General features: G+C 44.5%; 1 protein-coding gene across 4 annotated transcripts; it reads right to left on the bottom strand.

Moving 5' to 3' along the window:
• On the bottom strand, window positions 1–27,397 carry DHX9 (DExH-box helicase 9). Of its 4 annotated transcripts, none has more exons than XM_075422662.1 (27): window positions 27,183–27,397; window positions 25,505–25,645; window positions 24,117–24,228; window positions 23,722–23,834; window positions 23,182–23,327; window positions 20,017–20,063; window positions 19,222–19,355; window positions 18,511–18,600; window positions 18,254–18,415; window positions 16,842–16,919; window positions 16,337–16,528; window positions 15,685–15,826; window positions 15,105–15,187; window positions 13,727–13,883; window positions 13,014–13,114; window positions 11,966–12,179; window positions 11,690–11,784; window positions 11,421–11,494; window positions 10,606–10,758; window positions 8,793–8,953; window positions 6,658–6,769; window positions 5,826–5,987; window positions 5,541–5,668; window positions 4,204–4,433; window positions 2,220–2,335; window positions 1,179–1,379; window positions 1–438 (listed from the first exon to the last, which is right to left on the bottom strand). In XM_075422662.1, the coding sequence occupies exons 1-27, from the start codon at window positions 27,291–27,293 to the stop codon at window positions 183–185; spliced, it is 3,711 nt and encodes a 1,236-aa protein (XP_075278777.1). In that variant the 5' UTR covers window positions 27,294–27,397; the 3' UTR covers window positions 1–182. The 4 variants fall into 4 exon arrangements, with proteins under 4 accessions (XP_075278777.1, XP_075278778.1, XP_075278780.1 ...); XM_075422663.1 differs by having other exon boundaries at window positions 15,709–15,826; XM_075422665.1 differs by lacking the exons at window positions 23,182–23,327; window positions 23,722–23,834; window positions 24,117–24,228; window positions 25,505–25,645; window positions 27,183–27,397 and adding exons at window positions 20,456–21,001; window positions 21,082–21,171.
• Between the last annotated feature and the right edge of the window lie 27 nt (window positions 27,398–27,424).

Genomic DNA, 27,424 nt, shown 5'->3' with positions numbered 1-27,424 from the left:
TCTTTAAAAACAAACTCTTTATTAAGAACAAAATCATACAACTTGCGCTCAGTTCCCTAAGGGAAGATGTTACACTTGCACGTGGGAACTGACGTGGCAAACAGACTGCTAACAGCAAGAAAGGGATTCGGGAGGGAAACACGCTTTTGTCAAGGTGGGGAGACTTCACCGAGCTCCTGTAGCTACCACCCGCCCCTTCCCGGATCCCCCCAGCCGCCTCTGTAGCCACCGCCTGCCCCTCGGGACCACCCTCCTCCTCCTCCTTGCCAATAGCCACCCCCCGGGCTACCTCGGTATCCTCTTCCTCCCGAGCGCCTGCCGTGGCCACCGTAGCCTCTCCCGCTGTAGCCAGGGCCACCCGGGTAGCCTGCCCAGCCTCGGAGGCCACCGCCAGCGTCGTAGCGAGCCATTTTGGGGGGGCGAGGACCGTCGCCGAACCTGGCACAGAGGAACAGTATGTATTTGACACAATCCTATGGATTCCATTTTTTTCTTTAACATTAAGAGGAATTATCAATTGCCAAGATAATCCATTAAGACGCCTCTCTGGCTTCTCCAGAGCACCCAAACGCACAGGCAGCCCCGCTCCTCTCTGCCAGCACAGTGATCTTTCTGTTGCTCCTCGCAAAATACATCGAAGCATACATTGAAGCTGTTCTTTGTTTCGTTCCTGAAACTACTAACAGCTCACGGGTGCGTTCACTTGTCTTTGCTTCAGAAGCAAGACATGAGAACAAGGGGCAATGGAGCAGTGCGAGTACAGCCAAATATTTGTTTTATTTCCAGAGACAGAGTTGAACAGGTTTGCCCAAAATAAATTTAGATTATCTTTACTTTAAAAGCCACAGTGTTTTGGAAGAGGCGATGACAGCTTTACTCCTGAGAGCCGCCTGTCCTTCCTGTGGAACAGGCGGTGATCTGTCTGCACCAGGCCGCAAACACAACAATTTCACGTACGTTCAGACTTTGAAACGCAAGCCTGGAGCTCTCATCCACGCGGGACAAGACTCTCCGGTGATCTGAGCTCCGGGCTTCTGCAGCCACGGTGCGAGGAGGGAGCGGAGGAGCTGACAGCTCTGACCTGCTCCATGCAGGCCCTGCGTGTCCTTGGGGACAGAGGCGGTGAGCGCTCCTTGCCCCAGAGCTCCAACCGCTGCCGCCAACGGAGCCCAGCTAACCTTGCGTTGGGAGCCATCAGGCTGATGCCCGCGGCTGCCAGCCTGGAGATCTGACGGATCACATTCAGCATCTGCTCATTCGCCGGGTCCAGCTGCCGAACCGTCGAGGGCTCTTTCGTCACTTCCACGACGAGAGCCTCCATCGCCGCACGCAGAGCAGTGATGCAGGCGGCTGCGTTGTGGGGCATCTTCAGCTTGATCCTAGGGCACAAAGAAGTACGTATTAGATGTATCGCGACTTCTAGGAGAGAACCTGTGACAAAAGATGTTCTGTTGAGTGGTTTTGCATCAAGCGCTGCATGTACTGGGCCAGAAATTCACATTCTCATCTTTGAGATTCTGATTTGTCAATGCAGGGATGTGAAATTTATGAGGCAAATTTGCAAGATCCCTAAAATTTGACATTTTTAAAACATGGCTAGCCTTGTGTTTAAATTTGCTCTTCAGACTTAACACGCTCAGATAACACCAATACGTCATCCCTGGGTCAAAACAGAAACAAATATATAAACTAAAAACATGAGGCTCCTCAAGATTTTGAACGCTCCAGACTACCCTGACAAATACTGGTGAATTGAGCTTCAGCAATTCTTCACCTCCGTTTTACTGACCGGGGCAGGGGACAGACAGACAGACAGTATCTGCTCCCGGCCATAACAGGCATGCTGCCAGAGGCAACTGTTTCTCTCCTCAACCTGTGTTTCCGAGACCTAAAATCAACATTTCCACAGCCTCTGCCTGAAGGGGAGATCCAAAATACACAGAACCTCTTATCCCTGTTTCAGTTGAAGGGGGAAAACCCAGCAGTTTTGATGGAAACTGCCTGGTATCATGTTTTCAACTTCAGCAAATCATCTGCACGGAACAGCGCTGCCAATGGAACCTCCTCCCTTCCTCCGGGGAAGCACAGGCAATGCCCTCACAGTTAACCCGCAGCACACCGCTCACTCCAGGGCTTCTCTTCTGTAGAGATCCATGTCCGCGCTAGCGGCCGCCCCCCCTCATAGACCTGAAGGGCCCGAGCGCCGCAGAGGTCCGTACCAGTCGTCCACCAGAACGAGCTCCCCATCCGACAGGGCCTTCTTGGAGGCAAAGAGCAGCAACTGCAGCGGGCTCACCATCGTCATTGCTTTGGCAGAGATGGCTCGCGTTCGAATCTGCAGGGGGAAGAGGAATACGACTCTCAAAATGGAAAACAGATCCCTAACGCCTTCCTCTGGCTACTAACACCAGAGAATTTTGTAAGAAAAACCACATACCAAAACCCTAGGTATAGTGTTTGGAAATTACAAGAGCACACGCGTGTACAAAATTGAATGTTGGGCAGAGGTTTATGGGGATTCAGCACTGCCTGGTATAGAAAAAACAAACACCAAAAACTACCTGTCATTTAAAAGCATTCATTTTTCCATCACCGCAGGTCTGCAGTTCTGCGTCTGACATTTTGCAAGAGCCACCTCATGTTTTGTCAACCTAAAAATGACCAAGGCGCCAAGGAATTCTCTTCTCACCTTCTCCCCACCAAGGGAGAAGATTCGCTCCTGTCTGGAAGTTACATGCTCAAGAGAGAGAAACTTCCAGAACAAAAGCTGTGGCAGAAAAATGGCCAGTGCAAGGAGCATTGAACCTGCAGGTGAAGGAGAGACTGCCGAACGCAGCAGGAAACAGGCACCCAGAGCCTGGAGAGAAGCTTTCTTTGGCAGGTAAATAAGGGGTAGGGAGAGAGCTGCGCATGAATCCTTCCTTCACCCCAGCCTCACCCAGGTGCTGTCTTAGCCACACCTAAGCCACCGCCTTAGTCACTCGTAGTTTCCTATCTGTATTTTGATTTAATAAAGCATAGCTTTTGGAGTTCAGAAGTCTCCTGGTGCTTTTAGGGGAGCTCACGCGAGGCAGATCAAAGGTCTGACCCACTTGGGATCCTGTCATGAAGGGTGGAGAAGAGGCAAAGCCTCTGAATTACGCCTGTGGAAATCCAGAGTGTCAAGCCAAGTCCCCAGCCAGTGCCTGAAGGAGTCAAAATTCCATTTATTACCAACGAAGTGGTTTATTTGCCGCCAAAATTCCATTTATTACCAACGAAGTGGTTTATTTGCCATTACTAAAATAAGTTGCACGTCAGCAAAAAGGACCAAGGGTATAAAAATCAGCATAAATAAACCGTAATTCTGAACTAACCAGTGTATAGAAGGTGACAAAGAAGAAACCCTTACAGCATCACCTCTGCTACAAGATCTTAAGCGGCTCTCCTTGTGGCAAGAGGCTTTGCTAATTCAATGCTTACCCTCAAAAACCTCTGTACGGCACTTCCCGGGCAGGAGGAACGCCGGTGGCGTGCACAGCTGGTTTCAGCAGCGGGGCGCATCAGGGCCTCGCCACCGCCACGCCGCAGTAACTGTGCACGGGCAGCGCAAGCAGGCTGGCAGCCCGGGGACTGCCTCCTGGCTACGTCCCACGCAAAGGCGCCGTGTCGCTTGCTCCCTGAAAGCAGGGTGAGCGGGAGCGGGGACCCTAGGGAAAGCATCTCGGGGTTTTTAGGAGATGCTTGGGAAACGGGGGCTGTCCTTGGGAGACGACAAACTACCGACGTGCCAGGAGGGGGGCACCCCACTGCCATACTGCATGTTCCTGTTCTCCCCCTGGATTCGTAAGCAGCGGAAAGGACACGGGGAAAAATTCTCTAGTGCCTCATTAGCACGGAGGAGCTCCCACAACAATCTCTTGCAGATAATCATTTAGTTCTTTCTCTATGACCTGGCTGTTTTCACAAAATTCACAGGAACTCTCTGTGCAGCTCTACTTCTGCCAGATTTGGTTGACTGGAAGTTACTGGAAGACTGAGTGACACCACCAGAACGCAAGGTTCACTTCCCCAAAAAAAACCAAACACAACAAACAACAACAACAACCTAAACCAAAAAGCAAGCCAAATATTGCAGTGTAGTTTTCTTCTTATGGCTTCTGTCCCGAGAAGAGCCTCTTAGACAACCTGGCGGCAAGTGAAGAACAAGTTCTAAGCCTTTACCTTTTCTCCAAAAACGAAGAAAGGCGACGGATACTTGATGTCCTGGCTGCTGAAAGGGCAGTTGACGGACGACTTGTGGATGAGCGCGTTGTGCCCCTCAGTGGTAAGAATCTTCCTCTTCTCCTTGTGGTAGCAGACGTTGGGGTAGACCCCAAAAGCAAGCAGGGAGATGACAACATCCAGATTATTATCTGGTCCAGTGTTGTTAAACGGCTGAGTCATCAAACATTCTGTTGACAGAGAACAGAAGACTGGCTCGCATCCACGGGTCACGCAGGACAGCAGAGCACAGCAGAGCTGGTCAGGATCCCAGACCAGTGCATTTTCTGATTCAATCAACTGGCAGATGTGCAGCTGGTCTCAAAGGACCTCTGCACTCCAAGCATTTCAGTTCTACACTCAATTTTCAATTCATTCATGGAGACCAAAAACCTGAAAAATACCACTGAAAGGTACTTTTCTCTCCCAAGGTCTTCAAAAACAAGGAGAGAGGGGTTTGCCCAGAACGTGCTGTCCCACAGTGTGCTTCCCGTCATCTGTTTTGGAGACAGAGCTTTTGGGGGAGGTCAGAGTGGATGTTTTTATTAGTTTATTTGTTACAAACCTCCCCAGAGCCTCTGGTGGCTTGTTTTCAGGTCAGCTTGCCCAGAAATAAAGGATAAATGCAGCAATGATCCTAGCAATACGAGGAGGAAAAAAAAAATTAAAGGAATTTAAAAAAAAAAAAGAAAAGGAAGGGGAGATGAACATCTGCTGACTCCAGCCAGCCACGCCGTTTAACTGAGCAAGCTCCTCAGCAACATTAGGCAAATTCAGAATTTGGTCAACTTTAAGAATTTTTTTTTTTTTTTTTTTTGCTTAGAAAGTGGAGTAATACACCACACTACCGCACATCCCTCCTGCAGCACAAACCCAGAACACCACAGGGCACGCAGCAGGCTGTTTAGATCACACAGACTCCCCCAAGGCTAACGAAGAGGAGGGAGGAAGCACAGCACCCACAGAGCGCATTTCGGAGATGCAACAAGTGAAAAAGAAAGAAAATCGGGGAGGTGATTCTCTAAGGACAACTGTTTAAGAGATTTTTAATCCTGCAGCCCTAACCTCCGCCTCCAAAATCTCCCTATGCTGCGCCACAACTTCTCAGGTTTACACAACTACGAGAGAATGAGACAGCACTAAAATGTCACCTGAAAACAGCTGTAAAAGCAGCTTTACAGCAAACCCACCACAGGCCTCTGTACTTGTGTGTTCACCATAGATTATCTTGTTTACTTATTTCTCATCTCAGAATGAAAAATGCCATCAATTAAATTACTATGTCCAAGCAGAATCACCTTCAGGGAAGCCCGAATTAATAAGTATCTCTTTCAGCTGGACTTTCGCTTCCCAAGTCATTCGAAGAGTGGCCATGCTGAGTCTTTTGTGTTCACAAAATCTCTTCTCTGCTTCTTCACCACCCATCCTAGAAAACAAACAGAGCAAATCAGCAGTCTGTGCAGGAACAGAAGTGCGACAGTCTAGCTGTCAGAGCGCCCATGGAGATACCTGGTCTGGCCACAGAACCGCGCGCTCTGCGTTACCCACAAGCTCTCATCAAATTTTGCGCCAAGACAACATACCTTGCATCATCCCAGGCTTGAAAGACGGAGAGCAAAGCAACGTGATCCGAAAACCTGGTCCCAGCAAAATTCCTGTGGACGTAACCCAGCCGTTTGCCTTCGCAGATGAAAGGTTCAGGGAAGCAGGTGGCCGCAGAGATGGTACAAACAGCATCTCCCACACTGACAGAAACCACAAAAGACACCAGGATTGGGTTTATGCACAGTACTGCTGCCAGCAGCTGCTACAGGCTGCTGATCGGAGTGAAAACTTACACCTTGAGGTTAGAAACCTTAGCAATTTGGCTGTGTATACCAGACTTGGCAGAAACACTGCCCAGGAAGTGGATGCCAAATCAGCTCCAATTCCAGTTGCTCACCTTTCACAACAGCCAGCGTCCACAAGTCCCTTCTCTACCTTCCCTCCCCCACCCACGCACAGCTCTCCTCACCACCTTCTTCTGGTGGCAAGGACCTGACAGCCATCACAACTACAAACAATAGCTCTCCACTTCTGTTGAAGCCAAGTGTGTGGATTCATTTTTCTTCTTACCTAGGTCTCAAATTTCACATCTTCCCACCTCCAGCCCACTGCTAGTCCTAAGCATTTAGAGTCCCACTCTCAGTTCAGAATGTTCAGCCTATACTGGTCCCTTTCAGTTACCCTGGATTTCATGACTACCTTATTCCCTATAAGTTATTTATCCTCTGCTCTCATAAATATTCATCTATCCCCAGTTGTAGCATTTATTGTTTATCTAAATGTACTGGGTTTTCCCTTGTAAAGCGCACATCTAGAGGCTCAGGAACGCAGAGAAACAAGAAAAAAGACAACAGAGACTACTGAACTTACTAAAAAATACAGCCCATTATCATCATCTTGCCGAGACGAGGTTCAATGGGAAGTTTGGCTAGGATTCTTCCAAGAGGTGTCAACTCATCGTTGGAATCCAGGGCATCAAGCTCTGAAACAAGATCTCCTATTACCAAAGACAGTTAGCTACTCCTTAGATAAGAAATTCAGAATTTTAATAATTGTGTTTAAATGGAACTCCACCCATCTTTAAACTTAGTGTTGTTTAGAGTATTGCCAACCTGATTTTCAAAACTAGACTGAGGTCAAATAAACAAATTTTACTTTAGCCTTACAGATGTTTTACCACCACCTCTACAATTAATTACTATTTAATTCACATACATATTTTTCCATTTCTTTTTACTCTGCCTCTGTACAAACCACTGTTACACTATTAAACTTTTTTCCAAGTCCTTGTATTTGATCTACCTACTCTAGCCTAATGTCTGCGTCGTGAAAATGAAAGCAGCCCTATCACAGCCAACTGCAGAGCTTTCATTCCAACCGCCAAATCACAGAACCCTCTGCTCATCAAGAAGAGAGCACCGCAAACCCTCTCCTCCATGAGGCTTTGCCTGCCTTTCTCTCTTCCCATCACCTAAAAATTCTCACCTGAGCTCACCCTCAAAGCGATCACCCCCCTCTCAATAACAAAGTCACACGAGTGGCTGTGGCTGTTTCCTGCGCAGACTGAAGGGCCTCGCGGGTCTCCTGAACTTTCCAGCCCTTTGGCCATAACTATTCAACTCTGCTTCATAAAACTCTTTTTAAGTTTGAATGACAAACAATACAAGGGTGATTTTAAAATCCCTTTGAAGATATAAAGGAGCAACGCAAACTTACAGTTCACATGCTCTATTTACAGACTATTTTGGGAAACTTCAGTGTAACTAAAAGCTTTACGTTTAAACAAAGCTTTGTAGCCTCAGCAATTAAATGGGAAAGCGAACAAATAAAGGACTCCCTAGCCACTATCAAATCCATTTTTCTTGGTACCTACTGCACTCAAAAGCCTAAGGAATATCTGAAGAACAGCATGGCTCACCATCCTAAAAACCTACCAGCAGTGTACCTGCACTGAAAAACCCCACGTCATCCAGGAAATGGAGGCACATGCAGAAATCTCTACTTGGTGTTAAAGCTGAAAACATTGCCTTTTCCCTGGCTTTGCATTTCTTACCTGCAGTGTAAGAAACACACTAAACATTTTTAGATAGGCACGTCATTAAACTTGAGCAGATACCCCTAGCTGTGTTTTTGCTTCTGGTCTCCCTTCCGTACACAAGTAATGTCATCTCTTTACACAATTTTTTCATAAAATCAATAATCAAACAGACATTTTAGTTCTTAAAAATTTTAAGAAGTGCTTATTTAGCGACATTTGCAAAGCGTGCCGAGGTTCGAGACCACTGCTTCAAAGCTAAAGCATAAACTTGGGGTTCCTCCCTGCTTCATTTTACTCATATTCTGGCCAGTTCCTTGAAGCAACTGGGGAGATGGCTTAACCCCCATCTCAGTTTCTCCTGGTTTAGAAGGATACTGATGCTTCTATTTCGGGACGTGGTCTAGCAGGCACGGTGATGTTGGGGTGACCTGATGATCTTCGAGGTCTTTTCCAGCCCATGATTCTATGATTCTTGCACATTCATAATCTGGAGATCTCATTACTTGACAAAACACTGAGATCTTGGGACAGCAAACTGCACAAAGCGGTAATTTTTACAATAAACTACCAGGGTCTCTTTTTCAGCTCTTCTCTAGTAGTTCTGTAAATGCCTCAGGCACTGGACTGAGTCTGTGTCACACACAGCAGTGCCACAGCTGGAAAACAGGAAGCTGGAAGCTCATATAAGTTACTGGTCAAAAACCAAAACAAGCCTTAAGTTTGAAGGCTCAAGTTTCTTCAAGGAATGACACCCCACTTGGGAACTGAAGTATTTCTTCAGCTGCAGGAAGACACCGCCACCCACACGATGCGGCCAGGAAACACCGTGCTGTTTGAGACAGCAGGCTACTACACAAACAATCTAACCAGCGAGATATGAACGCAGTTTGTAAGCGATCGCTATACACAGAAAATCACTTGGGAGTCAGCTTCGCTAGCATACGACCTTGGGGACAAGCGACGGTACCTCTTAGCGTGCGTTCTGCTTCAATCACCGCATCCAAAGGTGGCGGTTCTATCGCTTTGGCCAAAAACTGCCCAATTGCTCCCAGCCGCAGCAGTTTGATGCTCAAAGCAATTTCGTGAAGTGGCGTTCGAAACATTTCGGGTGTCATATGAGTCTGCAGCCTGGAAGGAGAAGAGAACAAAAAAGCCCCCATTTTGCTGAACACAGTCTCTGATCACCATCACGGGTCATTACGGCAGCACAAACTACCGCCCTCCAAAGCAAACGCTGCCTCCCAGCCAACCCGCCAGCTCTCCCTGTGCTCCTGTAACTGAGGCTCTTCTACCAGTATTTATCTTCCGTTCTCCTCCATCCTCCTCTGGGGTAAATTCACAATGGAAACACAGAGGGTACAGCCCGCGCACCACCACTACCCGGTGTGGTTTCCAGCACGAGCTGACCAATTCACAGCACGGCTGTGTCCAGCCCCACACTCGCCTCCCTGCAATCATCTCCTACGCTGCTAAAGAACGTCTTCCGGTCCCGAGACACACAACTTGGTTTCAGCCTGCCTGAGGTACCAGCACTTCTCCACTCGTCCTTCTATCTGCTCCAGACCACCCAACTCCCCCTGCCCATGTCTGCTTTGATCACTAAGCAGAGTAAGCAGTTTTCTTGGATGCTTTCCAAAGGTGTTTTTCTGGTAGGAAAAAGACCTGATGAAAACAGACAGAGCTCTTTAATCTTTAGCACGGTACCGTCAGCCATCCTTTAGCTTGCTGGCTGAAATACGAACCCCCAAGAATGACCATGCTGAGCAACAGAGAGACAGAAAAGGTTTCAAAACACCTTGAACAGATAGCCGGATTCAGCTGGCACCAGATTTAGGTTGCACCTCTCTGAAGGTTCTCTGCACAAGTCCACAAACATTCTCCTTTCTAGGCACCAGGGAGTTGGTATATTTTGGTTTTATATTCCTTGAAGGAAGGTAACCTTAAAGTCATGAAGTCCCATGATTAATTCTGTAGCCTAAAATCAGTTCACTGTCAAAAAAACCTTAATTAAAATCACTCCACCGTACTAGATGGCAGATCTAAATAATTTTCAGCAATTTAAGGAAAGGTTTTGACCAACCGATGCTTTCAGAGGTTACAAAAAGCTGAACATCAAACACCGCTATGCTCTAACCACTATGTGAGAAAGGGACACCGAAACTTTTGTGAGAGAGAGATCAAACACCGAGAGTAGCAGCTGTGTAGACTTCTGCAATCAGCCAAAAGATTTCCATGGCTCTAGTAACTGAGAAACAGCTTGGCAGATAGAAGAGGTCAAAAGTCTCAGCAGCAGGGAAGGCGCTAGAGCAGCAGTTCAGCGGCATGAAGGGGCCACAGCATGGGGACGGAGGGAAAAGTCTCCCCTGCTTTTTACCACTTTCATGACAAAATTGTCTGTTCTGTGAAGACGCAGAGCTTGAAGGCTGACTAGAGCCTTGTTCTCACTCCAAAACTCTTTCCTGCCTTGCCTCAGTTCCCAAGCAGTATTATTTTCCTCCTGAGCGGTTCTGTAGGTTGCAGTGAAGTTCTTCATAAAATCACAAACTATTTGTCCACCTCCCACTATGGGCAAAAGCATATAAACCTGTGTAGGTAAGCATATGTAGATTTGCTCTTTTAAGCAAAAGACCCGAGACTTCCAAGAATTCCAGCATGAACCGACTTCATGAATCTCCTTTCTGTGCTTCCTGAATTTACTTCCCCAGTCTGATCAGCAGTAGCATACACAGCTCTGGGAGAAGTCTCCAAGGTTACTTTATTTCCAAAGGGCATAGCCTCACCTTTCGAAGCGAGCTCTGCTGCACAAATAGAAACAAAATCCAGCACGGACACGTCCAGCTCTTCCTTTCCGCTGCTCCAAATTAGTTTTTGATGCCCAGACCGTGGCATAGTTTGTCATGTTATTATGAGCAGTGAACAGCTTCACTTTTTGTCTGTTACAGGAAAAAAAAAAAAATCCACCGTTAAGATCAGATGTTCTTCATCTTCAGTCCCGCCAAATCAGTTCTTATTTTATTCCTTGCAGCCACACTGCTTTCAAGAAGCAAACCACCCCTGTTCGACTAGCTAAGCTCTGGCTAGTTAACCATCTATCCGGAAGGTAAAGCATCATACTCTTTACAAAGCGCTGCCCCAAGCTATACACAGAATGAAGCTTTCACAACTGTCTCAAAAGCTTCAAATTCCCATGCAATGAGAAATGAGACCCCCACGTGCTCAGAGAGCATGCACAGCAAGACAGGATCTGTAAGAGACTGCCAAAGTCTTCCTCTTTTCCATCAGCTATACACTGCATGTTTGTAATATTCACTTGGCAGGTGACATGTTTCACATACGCACGGAGACCCCATGCCACCGCACACCAACAGCGCCAGCGCGAACGCAGCTGAGCAAAACCAGCCCGCTGAAATGCCAGCGTGGTCTGCAATGGTGCCGAACAGCGAAAGACAATGCAAATCTGTCTTGAGTGAGTTAACAGTCCTCAAATTCAGCTCCGTGACTATGGGAAGACAAGGCAGTTCTCTGTGTTCAGAAAACATTTTCTGCATTCCAAAGAACAGGATTTGACAAACAAAAAGCTACTTCATGCACTCACTTGCAGGAATCTATAACGTAGACCACATCATTGATGGTAATGCTCGTCTCCGCAATGCTGGTAGATAAAATAACCTACAAAAACAGGAAGCGCAGATTGAAATACATTCAGTCGGAAAAAGTTAAGGACGGACTCCAAGATGAACTACATTAACTGCTGCAAGATAAGCTACATAACCTCTATATAAACAAAAAAAAGTTGGCAGTACATTCCACAGAAGCACAACAGAACAAAGCGCGCCACGTTCCACACAGAGCAGGCTCTCATACTTTCGTTACTCCAGGGGGCACAGGATCAAACACTCGACGTTGTTCATCCAGAGGAATTTGCGAATGCAGAGGTAAAATTCTATACTGGCGGCCTCCTACAACATGAACACAAGAAGGTCAGTAACTATCACTCTGAAAATCTCATTTTTTCTTTGCACAACATCATCGTTTCTACCCATTCATTCCCACGACACATCAATCCCGCTCCCACTCGGCTAATCTTTACAGTTTCCCTTGGAAAAGGAATGAAATATAATAGAACACAGTTGCTTGTACCAAAGCGTGTATTCATTTCTAGATGCTTCTGCATTGTATATATCAAGTTCCAGCCAGGCAAGAAAACAAGTACAGCTCCCGGGACATTCAGGGTCTTGATATAAATTAGTAAGGCCTCAATGAGTTCAAAAGAAGTTTCTTTCTCATTCAGCTGAGCCATGGAGTGCTTTGTTTCTGGGCCGTATTCATCACTGCAAATAAGGTTGCAATTGGCCTACAAAACAAACAAACAAACACCAAAACCCAAAAAGAACAAACCACAAAAGAAATCTTGTAAATTAATTCACTCAACCTGTGGAGACTGGCTGGGCAGGCAGACAGGAAAATGAGGTGTGTGGATAGGGAAGAGCACCTCAGGCACCGCTCACAGAGCAACTCACAATAAACAGTTCAAGCCCTGCTTCCCCAGCTTTCTAACACAAGAACAGAATTTTAATTCCATTGCACTGAGTTATAACTCAACACAAATCTGCAGCAGGAAGCTATCAAACAAATTTAACTTCTGTTCAGATGAGTGAGGATAACGTCATAAGAAGCAGAGGAAAATGCTCAAGAAAAACGAATCATTTTTAAAAATTTCAAATAACTGACTTGAACGGTAGTTTCAGACCTACAAATTAAAAGCTGTACCCCGAGAGTGACAGTTGCTTGACAACGCATGTCAGTACTAACAGTACCAACTGCAAGACAAAAAGGGAGCAAACCTAAATCTTCACCCTGAAAAGGTGACACCAAGCTCATATTTCTGTACCTATTTCTTCTTCCACACTCACCAATATTTTCACTTTTAAAAGCATTTCAGTTCTATCTTTAATGAGAAGTAGGCTGACAAAACATGAGGATTTTACCTTCAAAAAAGAAATTCTTCAGTTTACAAGGGCAATGAGAAAATTCTACTCTATTTCTGAAGTTAACAGCAATCTTGGACGTTAAAAATACGAGAGCTGCTAAAAGCTGTTTAATTTCCACAACGCCAAATGAATGGCACTTGAGCTAGCATCCTAACTTGCGCTTGTTTAATTTTTCATATTAAAAAAGCCAAACATACATCACCATCTTCACCACTTTCTTCATCCTTCTCTTTCTTCTTCTTTTCCTTTGGTGGAGGAACGAACTGAGTCATCTGAATGCAATCTTCCAGAAAATAATCTGCAAGGACAGACAAGCGTTGGTTGCCGAGACTGACCGCTAGCAGCCTGGGTAAGGTAACACTATTTACATCTCTCCAGATTCTCCTGACACACTTATGATGTTTCAGGGTCTGAAGCCAGGGTTGGAGAAATCTCCTTGGCTGTCAGCTAGGGTACAAGAATTATTCCCATGCCGTTCCAATGATTATTCCTCTATCCAATACACTTCCAAGTAATTTTTCACTGTTGTTTTTTTTTCTTAATGCTGTCTGATTTAAAGCTATTTCCATTATTCGTAATATCACAGACAACTGATCTGAAACACCACAGCTTGACTCCTACTCTCATTCTCCAATGGAAACTACCCCATGCAGTGGTGCTTTGGAGTGGGGGTTGTGTTATGGTGGGTTTTCTTGCGGGGGTGGTGGGATGGTGGTAGAATTGCTTGTTTGTTTGTGTGCTTAAACCAAACGGTGCTATGAAATGGTTCACGGTTACCGACTTCTCTGCCCAGGGCAAGCCAGATCTGTAAAACATGCCAATCCAAAATAAACGTGTACCTTGCCATACCCATCTTAAAGCATAAGATAAAAAGCTAACGCAGTTCCTGAAAGTTCAATCAGCGATTTACCTTGGACAGGGTAGGTTCTACCAAAGACCTCAACGATAGGACAATTGAAGAAGTATTCACAAAACATACTGGTATCGATGGTGGCAGACATGAGGATAACCCTGATTTCAGGATATGCCTGAACTACATCTCTCAGCACCACCAAAAGAAAGTCAGTCTGCGCACAAAGAGAACAAAAGCATTATTAATTTCCTACACATAAGAAGTAACATCTTCCCAAGAGACCAGAAAGAATTACACAGACATATACAGTTACTGAGCAGGAGCTTTGCTGGGCCAGAGAAGTAACAATTATCACAACAATATTCTATAGCCAGAAACAGTTCTCTGTGCTTTATTTCGCAAATACTGCGATTCCTGGGATAAGTGAATTTTAGGATTGCCAGTGTAAAGAAGAGTTATTGAGTTATTCTTTTGTCAGAATGAAACAAACTACAGGAATAGCACGCAAAAATTGCTTGTTTCCTTCCTAAAAATACAGTTCAACCTCAGGTATTTTTAAACTTGGTTTATGTATAAAGTAGCCCTAGTTCATAAAATAAACAGGAATGACTCGGTGCAATTGTATGTGAAGCTTTATAGTTCTATTTAAACATGTAATTTGTGTAGTTTTGCCATGTAGTTAGGTGGGCCCTTAGTTCAACACAGAAAATTCCAATCTCCTTCAAAATTTGACAACTTGTATTATACATAATTAATACAAACTTAACAGATGAAGATATCAGAAAAATCTGTATTGCAATTCCATCCAAATGACTCCCCAAATTCTGTCAAAACAAGCTTAAACACCACATCAGAACTCAGCGGCTTCTATCACTCTTGGTGTGGCAAACTTGAAAACTACACGGCAGAACCAAGGGGACAGAAAATGTTTCCCATCTCTTCAGCTACATACAATCGTTCCCCTGACTCTACGGTCAACTTGTTGCATTCTTCGTTGTGTCAAAACCGAATTGAAATGTGTCACTATCAAGATGGCAGCTTCTGTAGATACCACTGCTGTTCCGCTACAGTAACACAACGCTGTCGGCAGAAAAAGCACTCCAAAATAAAAGTGACATTCAATATGCTCCCACATTTGGACCAGAAGTGCTTGTAGCATGGTGTTCTATTTTCCAGAGAGGACAAGAACATAGAAGGAGATCCTAACAGGCCAAAGAGATAGGGCAGCAAGGAAGCACAAGTCCTTGCGCTTCTAATCAGGTAATTCAGAGCATAGTTTCTAAAAAATCTTATCAAAGATGGAAAACTCACATATACGGCAATTAGTAAAATGCAGTTTCCGTTCACATGTTTACTATTACAAGAGAACACATGCAAAAGTTAAACGGAACAGAAGCGCAGGGAGAACCAGGATCATAATCACCAGCTAACTCACGTTAATGTCTCTCTCGTGGATCTCATCAACGATAACGTGACTAATGCCACGGATCCCAGCCTCCACCTTTCTCAGAAGAACACCTGAAACAGACAGAGCAGTTAAACATTCACGTAGGTAACAGACCAGTCTTCCCACCCCCATTTCATCAAGAACAGTTGCACCGGGCTAAAAACCAAGAAGTGCGCAGGCTGCCCAGCACCTTTTATGGCCCCATCTCTAACTGCCATGCTTTTGTTTGTACAAGCGATGGCGGGGGTATAAAGTATTACTACTAGAAAGACTCTTTCCTTCTTTCCCACCCAATGCTGCTTCCCCTTCTGTCTTTTAAGGACAATCAATTTTATCTTTCCAAGAGGTTATTTCTGTGTGGCATTAGACCTGTATTATCATACTTTCAAACAACAATCTTCATCTTTCTCTGCACAACAGCATGTCAGCAAACTTCTATCAAAAAAAAGTTAATCTTTAAAGCAGATTTTCTAAAAATGTTAATGTAACCATGTTTCTGCTTTTGCTGCTAACAAAGAATTCAGACCCGTAATTAACAAGCTCCAAACATAAACTAAAGAGTACAGACCTACAGTGCAGAACATCACACTACCATGCGGGCGAGGAAGCACCGACTCAAATCGCACGCTGTATCCACAGCTTTGCCCCGGTTCTTCTCCTCTCTCATACGACACACGCTCTGCTACAGAAACCGCACTAATCCTCCGAGGCTGAGGGATGGAAAAGTTTTCTCTAACTTAATGATGAATTTTTTTAAGTTTATCAGAGCACCCCCAAAACCAAGAAAGGAAATTATAAACGCTATAGGCGCCCTGTCCTAAGATTTCTTTACAGAGCAGTCATTAAACAGCAGTATCTGTAACAGCAGGCTTTTTTCTTCTGAAATGGTCAGTCTGGCACATAAAATTACAGAGAAGGGATGCAAGGATGTACAGGAACTACCAGCTGGCATTTGCCAAATCGGTTCCCCTCAGTCTGCCAACAAGTTTTCATCTTGGCAAGGTACAAGCCAGATTATCCCAGTTGTAGAAACACCAAAGAGTAACACTCCAAACGAAAATAGATACGATGCTGAGGTTTCTGCTACGTGTAGTACTGAGGAGATACTTCTACGAATGACGTCCTGTAATGACGATCAGATTTCTCAGCACACCCTAACAGGTGATTTCCAGCACCCCATCACCACCCCTGAGCAGCTGCGTTTGTAACACATTCCTCACCTGTGTCACTACTATGTTGCACTCTGCAGCTCTGTTGGTTTTGATGTATTCATCCAGGATGTACTGCGGAACTTGCGTGGTTTTACCACAACCAGTGGCACCACGAATTACGACAACAGAATTGTGACGGATTGCATCCAGAATTTCACTTTCAAAATTCTTCACAGGCAAAGCCTCTCTCTCTTGTTGGATCTGGAAAAAAAATCCAGCACATTTCCAAAAATCAACTTAATCTGCTCCACGCGTGTACTCTGTCTCACTCTTCTACACAGGTTTCACTCACACAAAGGAAAAACTTCCTTAAGAACAAATAATAGTTTGTAGTTTTTCCTTACCCAGAGCAACACCTCTCCACATCCACCCCAGTGTAACATCCAGCACTGAAAACTTGGTGCGTCTTACTATCGAAATCCAGTGCTACACACTTTGTATGCGATACGTCCGACCTCTTTTGGAAAATAAAAAGACGAGCCCAAGCATGCCATGTTATGGGAAGTGCACGTACCCTTTGCAATTCTTCATCCTGCTCCAGGCGGTACATGAAATCACTTTTCAAATCCATGCTTATTTGCTCGGGAGTGAGCTGTAAATACAAGACATTGTTTGGAGGCTTTTTGACCCCTTTGCTTATCTATATTATAACTTCAATATAAAATCAGTCACATCAACATAATGATTCCAAATAGCAGTAACGGATCATTTCCTACATAGCTCCCTGAAATCAGTTATGCCTACGAGCTATTTTATTTCATTCATTCCAGTGTGTTAAAACTAAATGGCTGTCCTCAAAGAAGTTTCTTGGAAGGATCCAAAATACTGAAAAAGAAACTTCAGCTGCTTGAGAAACACGCTCTGTTCAGCAGCAAGCCATTGAGATACTTCGATGACCATCCAGGCAGGAGTTTTCAATGTAAGGAATGAAATAATGTAAGCACGTAACCACCCACAGAACAGCTGAAAAGGGAAAAGTCAGCAGAGGGGGAAATTTATCGGGCAGTTCTTGTATTTCAACTAAGAAAGAATTCTAAAGAAATCCAAATGTGTTACCAAAGGACTAACTGGTTTTACTGAAAATAAGTTAGCTGCACCATGACGAGCACACAGAAATCCTAAGGAGATTTGAAGTCAGCTCAACTTGCAATGTCCGTAAATATGCAGATTATGTGTTTTAAGCAGCAACGCTCACACTTACATCAGTTTCATATTTTTAAAATCAATATATAATGATCAATGTTAAATTAATGTCATTTATGGAAAAAACTGCAGTCGAAAGAAGTATTTTATTATTATTATTTTGGTCATAAGCACTCTGGTGCCCTGTTGTAGGAAACTGAAGTTCCTGCCCTGAGAGTCTTTTCTGACCAGGTTACACCAGTGGCCAAATCATGCCTCTGGGCCATGTAGAATTTCTTGCCTTCTTCCTCATTACACCACGCCACATTGCTGCTTTTCACTTGTTCTGTGGTGAATGGGACTAGAAATGACAAAAAAAAAGCACGTAGGCTGGCTGTGTAGTGAAACTGGCTTGGAGCAGTTTCTCCTCCCAGAAAAAAAGTCCTAGCACGGAAATAGGGGCAAGAGAAGCAAGCGAATTATAAATGATATGCCCTTCTGCTTACCTTGCAAGTTCAATTAGAACTTTGTATGGGCTGCAGGCAAAAAGTGAAACAAAGTAAAGAATCTGGACATCCAAGATGCTGCTGCTCAAAAGCCTAATAAAACATGAAGTCAATACAAAGAACTCCTACCAATGAAAAGACTCCCTTCCTCCAGGTCAAGAAGGGAAGAAATTTTATCAGTGAACCGTTTGCTCCTTTGGAATAGCTCATACTTTAAATCCTGGGGGGAAAAAGGCATTTAAAAGTCCCGGAAGCACGGGGAAAACAAACAACAAATGAATTGTTTAAGCCATCTTACATTTGCCAGAGGACCCTCATCGATATTGCAGCCGGTCCAGGGGTTCCAGTTGGAATGAGGTGGTGACCATGGAACAACTCCCATCTGACTTTGTCTCTGAGATGGTTCAAAATGGGCCAACTTTCCAACGTTAATCAGAACTGGATTACTGGGATCTTCAGGCTACAAATCCAAAAGCAAAGTGGGCAAAGAAAGATGGATGTATTAAACAAACAGGCTTGATGTTAAGTACTGGCGTTTCTGAACCACACACTCACCAGAGGCACAATCTCCAGAGACAGTTCCCGTACGGCGTTTTGCAGCCGATTTTCTAGGTCAGAAGACAGCGACACCTCATAGGGTTCCACCTATTAAATGTTCAAAAACTACATGTTGATACACACAGACAGACAACACAAGCCAGAACTGCAGGCTTCCTCTAGTACACTAGAGAACACACTGAACCATCAAATAGTTCCTAGTGAAACAACGCCAAAGAGTACCACCAATTAAAAATTCACATTCTTGAAGCATTTTTCCAGCTTTTCATCCAACCAGAATCTTTAGAATATTCTTAAATACTTAAGTTTAATTTCAGAGGAAAACATTCCCAAATTTGTGACCAAGTGTCGAAAAAAATGCTAACGTGCCAGAGAATGAAACCAAACAGCTGAGAACTGCATGTAGCATAAACAGAAAACTTGAGGTTTCTAGGAAAATTACACTGGAAAAAGCATTTGTTACAAATCCTGTTTCATTGAATATGGTGTAAAACAAGTTTACTGCTCCATTCACACACATGTGAAGTTATATTTCTGATCCAAATCACTGGCCAGACCAGAAACAGTTGCTGGTCTAGGGAATCAAAATTATTATTAACTCCTAAGCTGTTAAATATTGAGAGCAAACTCTAACTCACTCTCTTACAAAGAGTGCTTGTGCGTTATCAAAATGAAAGCAACAATTTCTGACCCTTCTGCCAAACTCACCGATTCTCCTTTCTTCTTTGCCTGTCCAGAGTAAGGTTCTATGACACCCAGGTGGTAGAGCTGTCTAACCAAGGACAGCGCACAGGACTGTGCCGCCAGCTTTTTGTTGGATCCGTGCTCGCGACTGAAGATCCCTGCAGCACACAAAGTTCAAAGCTGTAGTAGCCAGCGAGTCAAGCAGCTTCCACAGAAGACGCTACTCCGAAAGCGGCTTTGTGACTGTTCACACGGGCCAGGTTTCATGGAAAGAGTCTCAAATCTTGATAAATCCAGAGTTCTAACACAAAATTCTACCAGGCCCCTGCATCAGCTGGCTCACACTATCTGCGTAACGTTACTTACTGACCTCCTGGGGAACTCCTGTGAAGTCTTCTGCTGCACTGAGTATCTAAGGAAGTACGGTTATCCTCTATCACCCTGCATTATCGTACAAATTTCACAGCAAGCTCAACATAAATGGGTATGATATGGGCAGCATGCCCATTGCCTGGAAATGTAATCAACACCTATTTTCTCAGGCACGTGAAGAACAGGCAATTAACAGAAACAGAGCCTACCATATCTCACAAGCATTTCTTTGTGCTGTGAAGAAAGATCAGTAGAAGCATGTAATGGACTAGCAGGAGAATGCAACAAGCACAACCCACAGAAAAAACATTTCACATCAGGAAACAAACCTGAACCTCTGGAACTGGCTCCGACACATAACTATAGAAGTCTGTACCCATGAGTACAACCTATTCCTCTGCACCAACCCCCATCTCTTGCTAAGATAAAAAACATAGGAACACTTACTTCTGCCCAGCTGCTTCACATAAATGTTCATTTCTGCAATAAAGCTCCTGTAAGAGAAAGAAAGAATACAAAGGTACGATTATCAACAGCTGACACTGACACTGCAAAAATAGCCACTCTCCAATTTTTCTAGGCAAAGATCTCTGTGTCCTCAGTCAGAGACTCTCAACTCATCAATGGCCAAGGTAAAATATTACTGCTTCTAGTCCCTTCAACCCCAAGTCCGTAGGGAACAGACTTGACATCAATAGAACCAGTAGATCTGTTCAGAGCCCTGCAAATGCCACCATTCAGCATTGAAATTTAAAGCCACATTTATGAAGAAATATGCTCTGAGCTGTGTGACATTTAAGGCAACCGTTAGAAAGCATACAGCATGTTAATGCAACACGAACACGCACCCCACTGTACCATGAACTGCATCCCACATGATACTCACCTAGCCCACCAGCAGCCTGGGTTTATTAACTCAGACGCCACACTTAGTACAGCTGCCCTGGGTTTTGCCACACATTTGGCCAGCTCAGAGCACAGAGAAAGCTAAAACAGGTCATTCTGTCAAAGACCATTAAACATCTCTGCACAGAAGGAGACAGAACGCTCGAATTCTCATGAAACCCTTCTTGCCATACACTGGGAACAGCATATAGTCAAAAGTAACTCTGTGCAGCAAATGTAAGAGTTTGCCTACCAGGCATGTAACCCATTCATTTAAAGGTCAACTGATATATCAATTTAGGCTTAAAAAACCGACAAAGACATATGTCAACAGAGGATGATGGAAATCAAGGTCCATGTTTTTAACAATTGCAAACCTAAGCATGTATTTGCACAGATTGAAAATGAAAGCCAAATTCTTCTAAGACTGCCCAATGTGATTTAAGATGTATGACTGGGCTTTATCAGACTGAGATCCTCTTTGAAAACTACGCCTTGGTACTTCCACAGCTGCAGGCAGAGCCTTGCATCTGTCCTTCATTTCTCACTGTAAACAAACAAACAAAAGTTAGGTGTAGGCTTTAAATTTCAAGTTAGAACTCCTTCCTGTACTACCAGTGAACTGACCTTCAGGCACAGTGGCTTCAGGGGTCGAAGGCCACTGGCTCTCAGGGACACAACAGCCAACTAAGGCACCGATGACAGTATGTTTCTCAGCCAGGCCTATAGTCAGCGTTCAATCTCATTCTCCTCCACCTACGGGGGGAACAGCAACACCAGAAATCAGTTCGCAGCAGAAACCCATGCGATTGTTTAGCACAGCCTCAGCAGCCCGTGTGTGAGTACGCACAGATCTTTGGTGTCGCTCGCTGCTACCACCTTCAGCAGGAACACAAGGAGGCAAAGGCATTCCACACTATTGATGGAACCCCAAAAGAGAAAAGCCACATCCCATCCCTTAATATTTCATTTATGCTTTGTGCATTAGTAGAGCCATGTTTATATCTACAATTTATACCCTCCTGTTGTAATCGCAACAAAATTTCCAAATCCAAATTTTCCAGCTATTATTAAGCTCTTATACCATGTGACCATGATTAATTGACAACAAAAAATACATTTCTCCTTTAAAAACCTCTGAGAGCAAGGCATTTCTCTTACAAAGACCATTACTTTAAAGAAAAAAAATCAGACTGGTACGATACATGGCACTGGGTATTTCTCAAAAAAAAACCCCAAACAAACTGTATCACTGTCCTCAAAACTCCAAAACCATCTGATACTATACCTCTCCTGTAATACATACCAAAAGGATTAAATCCCATAGCTTCCCCTCTCTCACTGAATGCTAGAGCACCTTAGGATGGTTTCACGCCTAGCTGATCACTCGCAGCTGATTGTTACTTCCCCCTTCTGCCATTCCATCCAGGGCAATTCACACAAGCTTGCCTGGATGCAGTAAATAGGAAACCCTGAAACGCTCTCTGGAAGAACGGCAAGCAGGCTGAGAAACATACTGTCATCTACGGCCATTTCATTCCGCTCAAGATTATATACTTCTAAATACCTGGGGCTTAATGCTTTGACCTGCAGAAGGCATAACAAAATGAGATGCGCAAATAATCTGCAGAATAAAAGTGGTGCTCAAGAACTCCATCTGCCACACGCATATTTAAAATTCGTAGCACTGTACAAACTAAATTTTTATGTTACTCGTTTAAGGGAAAGAAATGTCCTTGCTTGAAAACATAAATGGAGACAAAGTGACTTGAAGACAGGTTTTAAATGAGAATTTAGAACTTTCTGACACCCATACATATTTTAGAAGTTCTAAATGCTTGTAAGACTTAACAACAAAAGAATACCAGAAGTCTTGCAAGTGACACTCTCATGGAAGACCATAATAAGGAAATTCACTTCTTTCTAAGAAAAAAAAGTCACATAGAAAATATATTCGTGTAATGCAAAAATCCCCCAAAGCCAACAACAAGAATCCAGCAGCATGCCATTGTTTCTGACCACAAAACATAATTACACTTCACAAGAAATAATGCAGTGTCCGCAAGTTTTGATGATTTGTAAAGACTATTCCAAACAAGGGCAAAAAAATAAAAACCATCAAGTCTTTATGCACAATGTTATGTGTTATTTTGACTTGGGAGACGCGCATGAGAATTCTCTGACAGAATGGGCAGAAGAGTCAAAAAAAAAAAAAAAAAAAAAAAAAAAAAGAGTAATACCCAGCTGGTTTCAACTGAAATTTAAGACCCTCAAAACTCCTTTGGGAAGATTCTGCCAAACTAATTTTTCCAGTAGAAGATTCCGCTGCCAAAAAAGTTCACGATAATATAAATCAAATGTCCTTAAAGCACACTTCTACATAAGTAAAGGTAAGCATATTTAAGATTTACTCAAATGCCCAAAGACAGCTACAGTCACGCAAACAACTACCGCCAGCAATTGAGCACTCTTTCCACGCAAACTGACACCTCAGCTGTTGGCTAGAGCACAGCGATCGTCACAAAAGCTGCGCATCCATGAAAAGCATTTGGCAGAGATTTCTTCAGAGTCCCTCAGATCCCAGCACCAAGGCTCACCACCCCCCATTTCACAATTTAGGGATGTTGCTGGTCCTGGTACAGAGCACTGCAAGTAGGTGCAATTAGCCACTGTCACCGAAAATATTTCTAACCCTTCAGACGCAGAAGGTGACTAAAGCTACCAAACCTGTTGTGATCAGGCCCCATTTCAGTGTATTTATATTCTTCCTGAATCTTCTCCTTTTGGAAAAACTGGTTCAGACGCGCCTTGGCATTCTCCAAGGTCCAATTCCCGTGAAGATCGGCACTTAAGTCCACTTCTGACTCCGAGGTCTAATGGTGAAAACCAAAAAAAGGTATCATTTACTGGTTTCTAATAGATCTCAGTTTTAAATATTCTTACAAATTGTTGAAATAACTTGTCTAGATGCTATAATTAACATGTTGCAGAAAATGCTAAAAGTTCCTCAGTATTTCCTTATTTTCACAACAAAATGCCTATACAAACAATTGGATATTTAGAGTATCCAGAGTGATTTATTTTGGTCTTCGCTTAAACAAGTTACCTTCGTCAAACGTCAGCAAGTAAATTTGCAGCTGAAGTTAAAACCAACAGCCAAATATCAAATGAAAACTGCAAGCTTGATTACAAATGCTAACAGCAAATGAGAGTGAAAGATGCCGATTTAATAACAGAAGTAACAGAGAATCACACAGAATGACTTACTGCCTGCGCTTCTTGCTCCTCTCTCTTCGAATAGTAATCCTTCAAATTTGCACCCCGATCCCACTGAGCTTCACGATCGCCACAGTTTCCAGGTGCTGCACCTTGGCCATTGCCTACCACATGGGAAAGAAAAAAAAACATAACACAAAACAACACAAAATAACTCCTCCAAGACACGTTCTTAGCAAAGGAGAGGCACTGCCTGGCGATCCCAACAGGACACAGCTGGTCTTTCAGATCTCATGCAGTTGTACACAGATCTTCCTCAAAACTATGAGAACTTCTCACTGTCTTCTGTCTGCAGAATTATGCTATTTGGGAGAAAAAAACCCACCCAAATCTACATGCATATATTACATCCACATACATGTAAATGACAGTGTTCACAGTCTTACCTATTTCGGCCTCTATTATCAAATGTGGAGGAAGAGGTCCACCCATAGTAGAACTGGAACCAGTAACATCTCTAGCTGCTTCACGTCCATCAGGGGTATCACCAGCTGCTGGCTAGGAGAGAGAATGAAGGGAATTATCAGTATTTTCGTACAGAATACGTCTTTTTACTACTTAGCTAGAATGCTGTTCGGGCAGTTTAAAGAGCTCATGCATCATTATGCAATAGTTACGCTCAGTAGTAACCCTCAATAGTAACACCCTTTTAAAAATCTGAAAGGAGAATAACTGCTGAATATTTGGCTTTTTGTGGGTGTTCTATAAAAAGATTTCCACCCAACAAGTAGCCCTGACTTACTGAAGTTCAGCAATTATAAAATCAACTGTTTCAGCAGCCAGGGTAAAATAACAGGTACTGGTCCCTATCATATATCCATGGGAACTCAAATTGACTTCACGAACACACACAAAAAAAACCCCATTGCAAAAAAGCATTAATACCTTTAGGAAATGACACAGTTATGGTTAATCCTTACAATTCAAATTCTTCCCATTTTGAGATGCATACTTTTATATAACTGATCACACCACCTCTGCTTGATTCAAGACTCAGAACATGCTACCCCTTTCTAGCATCCAGCCATGCAATGCACTGCCATGAAACTAACCGGTACGTCAGAAACAATACAGGTCCTGTTACCACAGGGCTTCACCCAGGCTAACAAGGGAGGGACACTGCTTCCACTGACCAAACTATGTATCTTATACAGATACATCCTTAATGAGGCACTAGAAGAAGACTCTTCCAACATATAACATGTAGCTTCATGCTTTATTTAGTTATCTAAAATTGCTATAAAGATATTGTTACCCTCCTCCTCAACTTTTATGTGATAGTCATTGTTGAGACTTGCACGGTTCATAAAACACCGTAACAAGCGGTGATCCCGTTACACATGAGGATCTAAGGCACAAAGCACTTACGGTTTAAAAAAAGCCAAATTGTCAATATCTGCTTTGAGATGTGTTGGGGTTTTCTTTAAAGTACATAGTATTATATATCACAACATGCATTTAAAATAATTCCCAGCATCAGGCATGAGTATTTAACCCAGTATTGAGTATTCAAGTCAGGCTGCACCTTACAGGGACTCTGAAATCTCCCCGGCCGCATCAGCTATGCAGAGCAGCACACAGCTGTTTTCACCTGATCAGCCTACAACATTCACTGTGTACACTCCAGCTTCCCAGCACTGCAAGAAGTCGTCCTGTGGTTTCTATCTTCTTCACTGCACACGGGTGCCAGACTGAGCTCCAGGGATGAAATGCAACTGGATGCACAGCACTGCAATCAAAGACCAGCCCTCGGTAAGGAGAAAGAGCAGCTTACTCCAAAATCAGGAACTTCCTCCTTTTTCATTTCATTCACCCGAACCAAATAATTCACAAAGTCTCGAGCTGCGTTGCTCTGCGCATCTTTCTTGTTAGTGGAATTGCCCATGCCGATGTAGTTAAAGCCTTCCACTCGAACCTGCAAATAAAAATACAGATCTGTGGCACCTATAAGTGAAAGGCCTTGAAAACCAGTAATACTGAAACACCAAATGTCAGCTGCTAATAACTACAGGAGAAATATTACTACCAAGTATTGTTACATATCATTATACATATAAATATTTCTTCAGGTTTTGAATGTATACTTTAAACCTATTAAAGAAAACATCCACAGTCCACTCTCAGAGAGCACGGGTGTTGCCCAAAATCTTGCTGAAGAAAACGAATCTGTGTAGGAAGGGATAGCGCCAACACACAGCAGCAAGCTCTGCCCAGGTTCACGCTCCTCTGCCTTAGCCCCAAACCCTCAGACAACAAAGGACAGGAGCGCGCTTGTGTGTCCTCTACCGTAGCTCCACGTTACTACAGCTAGCAAGATGCAACGTAATTCATAAACTTAGAGCCAAGCTTTAGAATAGCAATATTATATCCTGCTAGCTTGCCTGACAGGCTGCTGCAAAATTCGGTCACAGGAAATTTATTCAAAATTCTGACTAACCAGACATTTTACAGCCGCTTTTCTGCAACCGCTGCCCTCATCTTAAAGTTACTTTCTTATTTTTTCACATTTACAGCCAGCAACTCCATTTCAGCTTCGCTTGGATAGACCACTTGCGCGTTTCTTATTCCCCCCCTTCACTCTGCTGAACACGCAAACAGCTTTTTACTATAGCTAGTTGTTCTTATTAAAAACAAAGTCAGCAGCCTTGCACATAACATTTCAGCCAGCCCAAACCAGAGCTGCACACAATAACACTGCTAACACCAGACCCCTCTCCTTCGGTGCTCAGTCCCACCGGCAGCTAAAACACCCATTTTCCCACCAAACACCACAGTTCGTTAGCATTCTGCTTAGCAGGTTCCAAGAGACAAGCTTCCACTTTCAGCCCCGACTACCCGTCTAGCGGGACAGCGGCATCACCAACCAAACAGGAACCGTGCTGGGTTCACAGCCATCTGACCAGACGGTGAAAATCAGTAATCGAGAACATTTCGGTGGGATTCACCCGTCCATCTGTTACGTTTCGACGAGACACCAACACGGAGGAGAGAGCACGGCTCAGCAGCGTGACTGCCCATACAACCACCGCACCCGAGCAACGCTCCATCTCGGTCACGCCGCCTCTGAAACTGGTTTAAGACCACTGCGCTTCCCAGTATGGGTACCGGTGGGGAAGATGAAGGGGGGAGGAAGGCTATAGTGACAAACTGAAGGCGTTCGGTGCAAATCCGTGGCGCGGCTCCGGCCCGCTCCCAGAGCCGGCCTGGCCTGGCAGCTCCCGGCGGGCAGGCCGCCGCGCCCGCAAAGCCGCCCGGCCAGCGAGTTTTTAACGCGTTTCAGCGCCCGTTCAGAGGAGGAACGATGCTCCTCACAAACCTGACGCGCAGCATCCCCCCCTCACCATTTTAACCGCAAGAAAGGATCCAGAGCGGGGTGTCAGGCACAGACCGCCCTGAGGAACACCCGGCTGTGGGGAGCGCACTGCCCCAATCCGCCCCCCCCGAACCCGCACCTCGCAGAGGAAGGTCTGCCGGCCGCGCCCGCCGCCGGCGCGGATCTCGTATGCGGGCGTCAGCCTTCTCCTCCCGCACCAGGCGTACAGGTAGTTCTTCACGTCCCCCATGGCTCTGGGAAGAGGCGAGGGGTAGGTGACACCCGTCGGGCCGCTGCCCGCCCGCTCCTCCCGGCGCGCCTCACCGGCTGCGCATACGCGGTGGGGACGGCGCAGGCCCCGTCGCCTCAGCGGCCGCGCAT

This window comes from Opisthocomus hoazin, chromosome 6 (assembly GCF_030867145.1).
Source record: "Opisthocomus hoazin isolate bOpiHoa1 chromosome 6, bOpiHoa1.hap1, whole genome shotgun sequence".
NCBI lineage: Eukaryota > Metazoa > Chordata > Aves > Opisthocomiformes > Opisthocomidae > Opisthocomus > Opisthocomus hoazin.
This window is presented reverse-complemented; position numbering and strand designations above follow the sequence as displayed.

What these genes read in the sequence shown, in the direction of transcription:
- DHX9 (XM_075422662.1), bottom strand. Translation starts at nt 27,293, where the DNA reads ATGGGGGACGTGAAGAACTACCTGTACGCCTGGTGCGGGAGGAGAAGG. An exon ending in GGCAGACCTTCCTCTGCGAG is followed by an intron (nt 25,646 to 27,182) that starts GTGCGGGTTCGG and finishes TTTTATTTGCAG; the next exon opens with GTTCGAGTGGAAGGCTTTAA. An exon ending in AGGAAGTTCCTGATTTTGGA is followed by an intron (nt 24,229 to 25,504) that starts GTAAGCTGCTCT and finishes TCTCTCTCCTAG; the next exon opens with CCAGCAGCTGGTGATACCCC.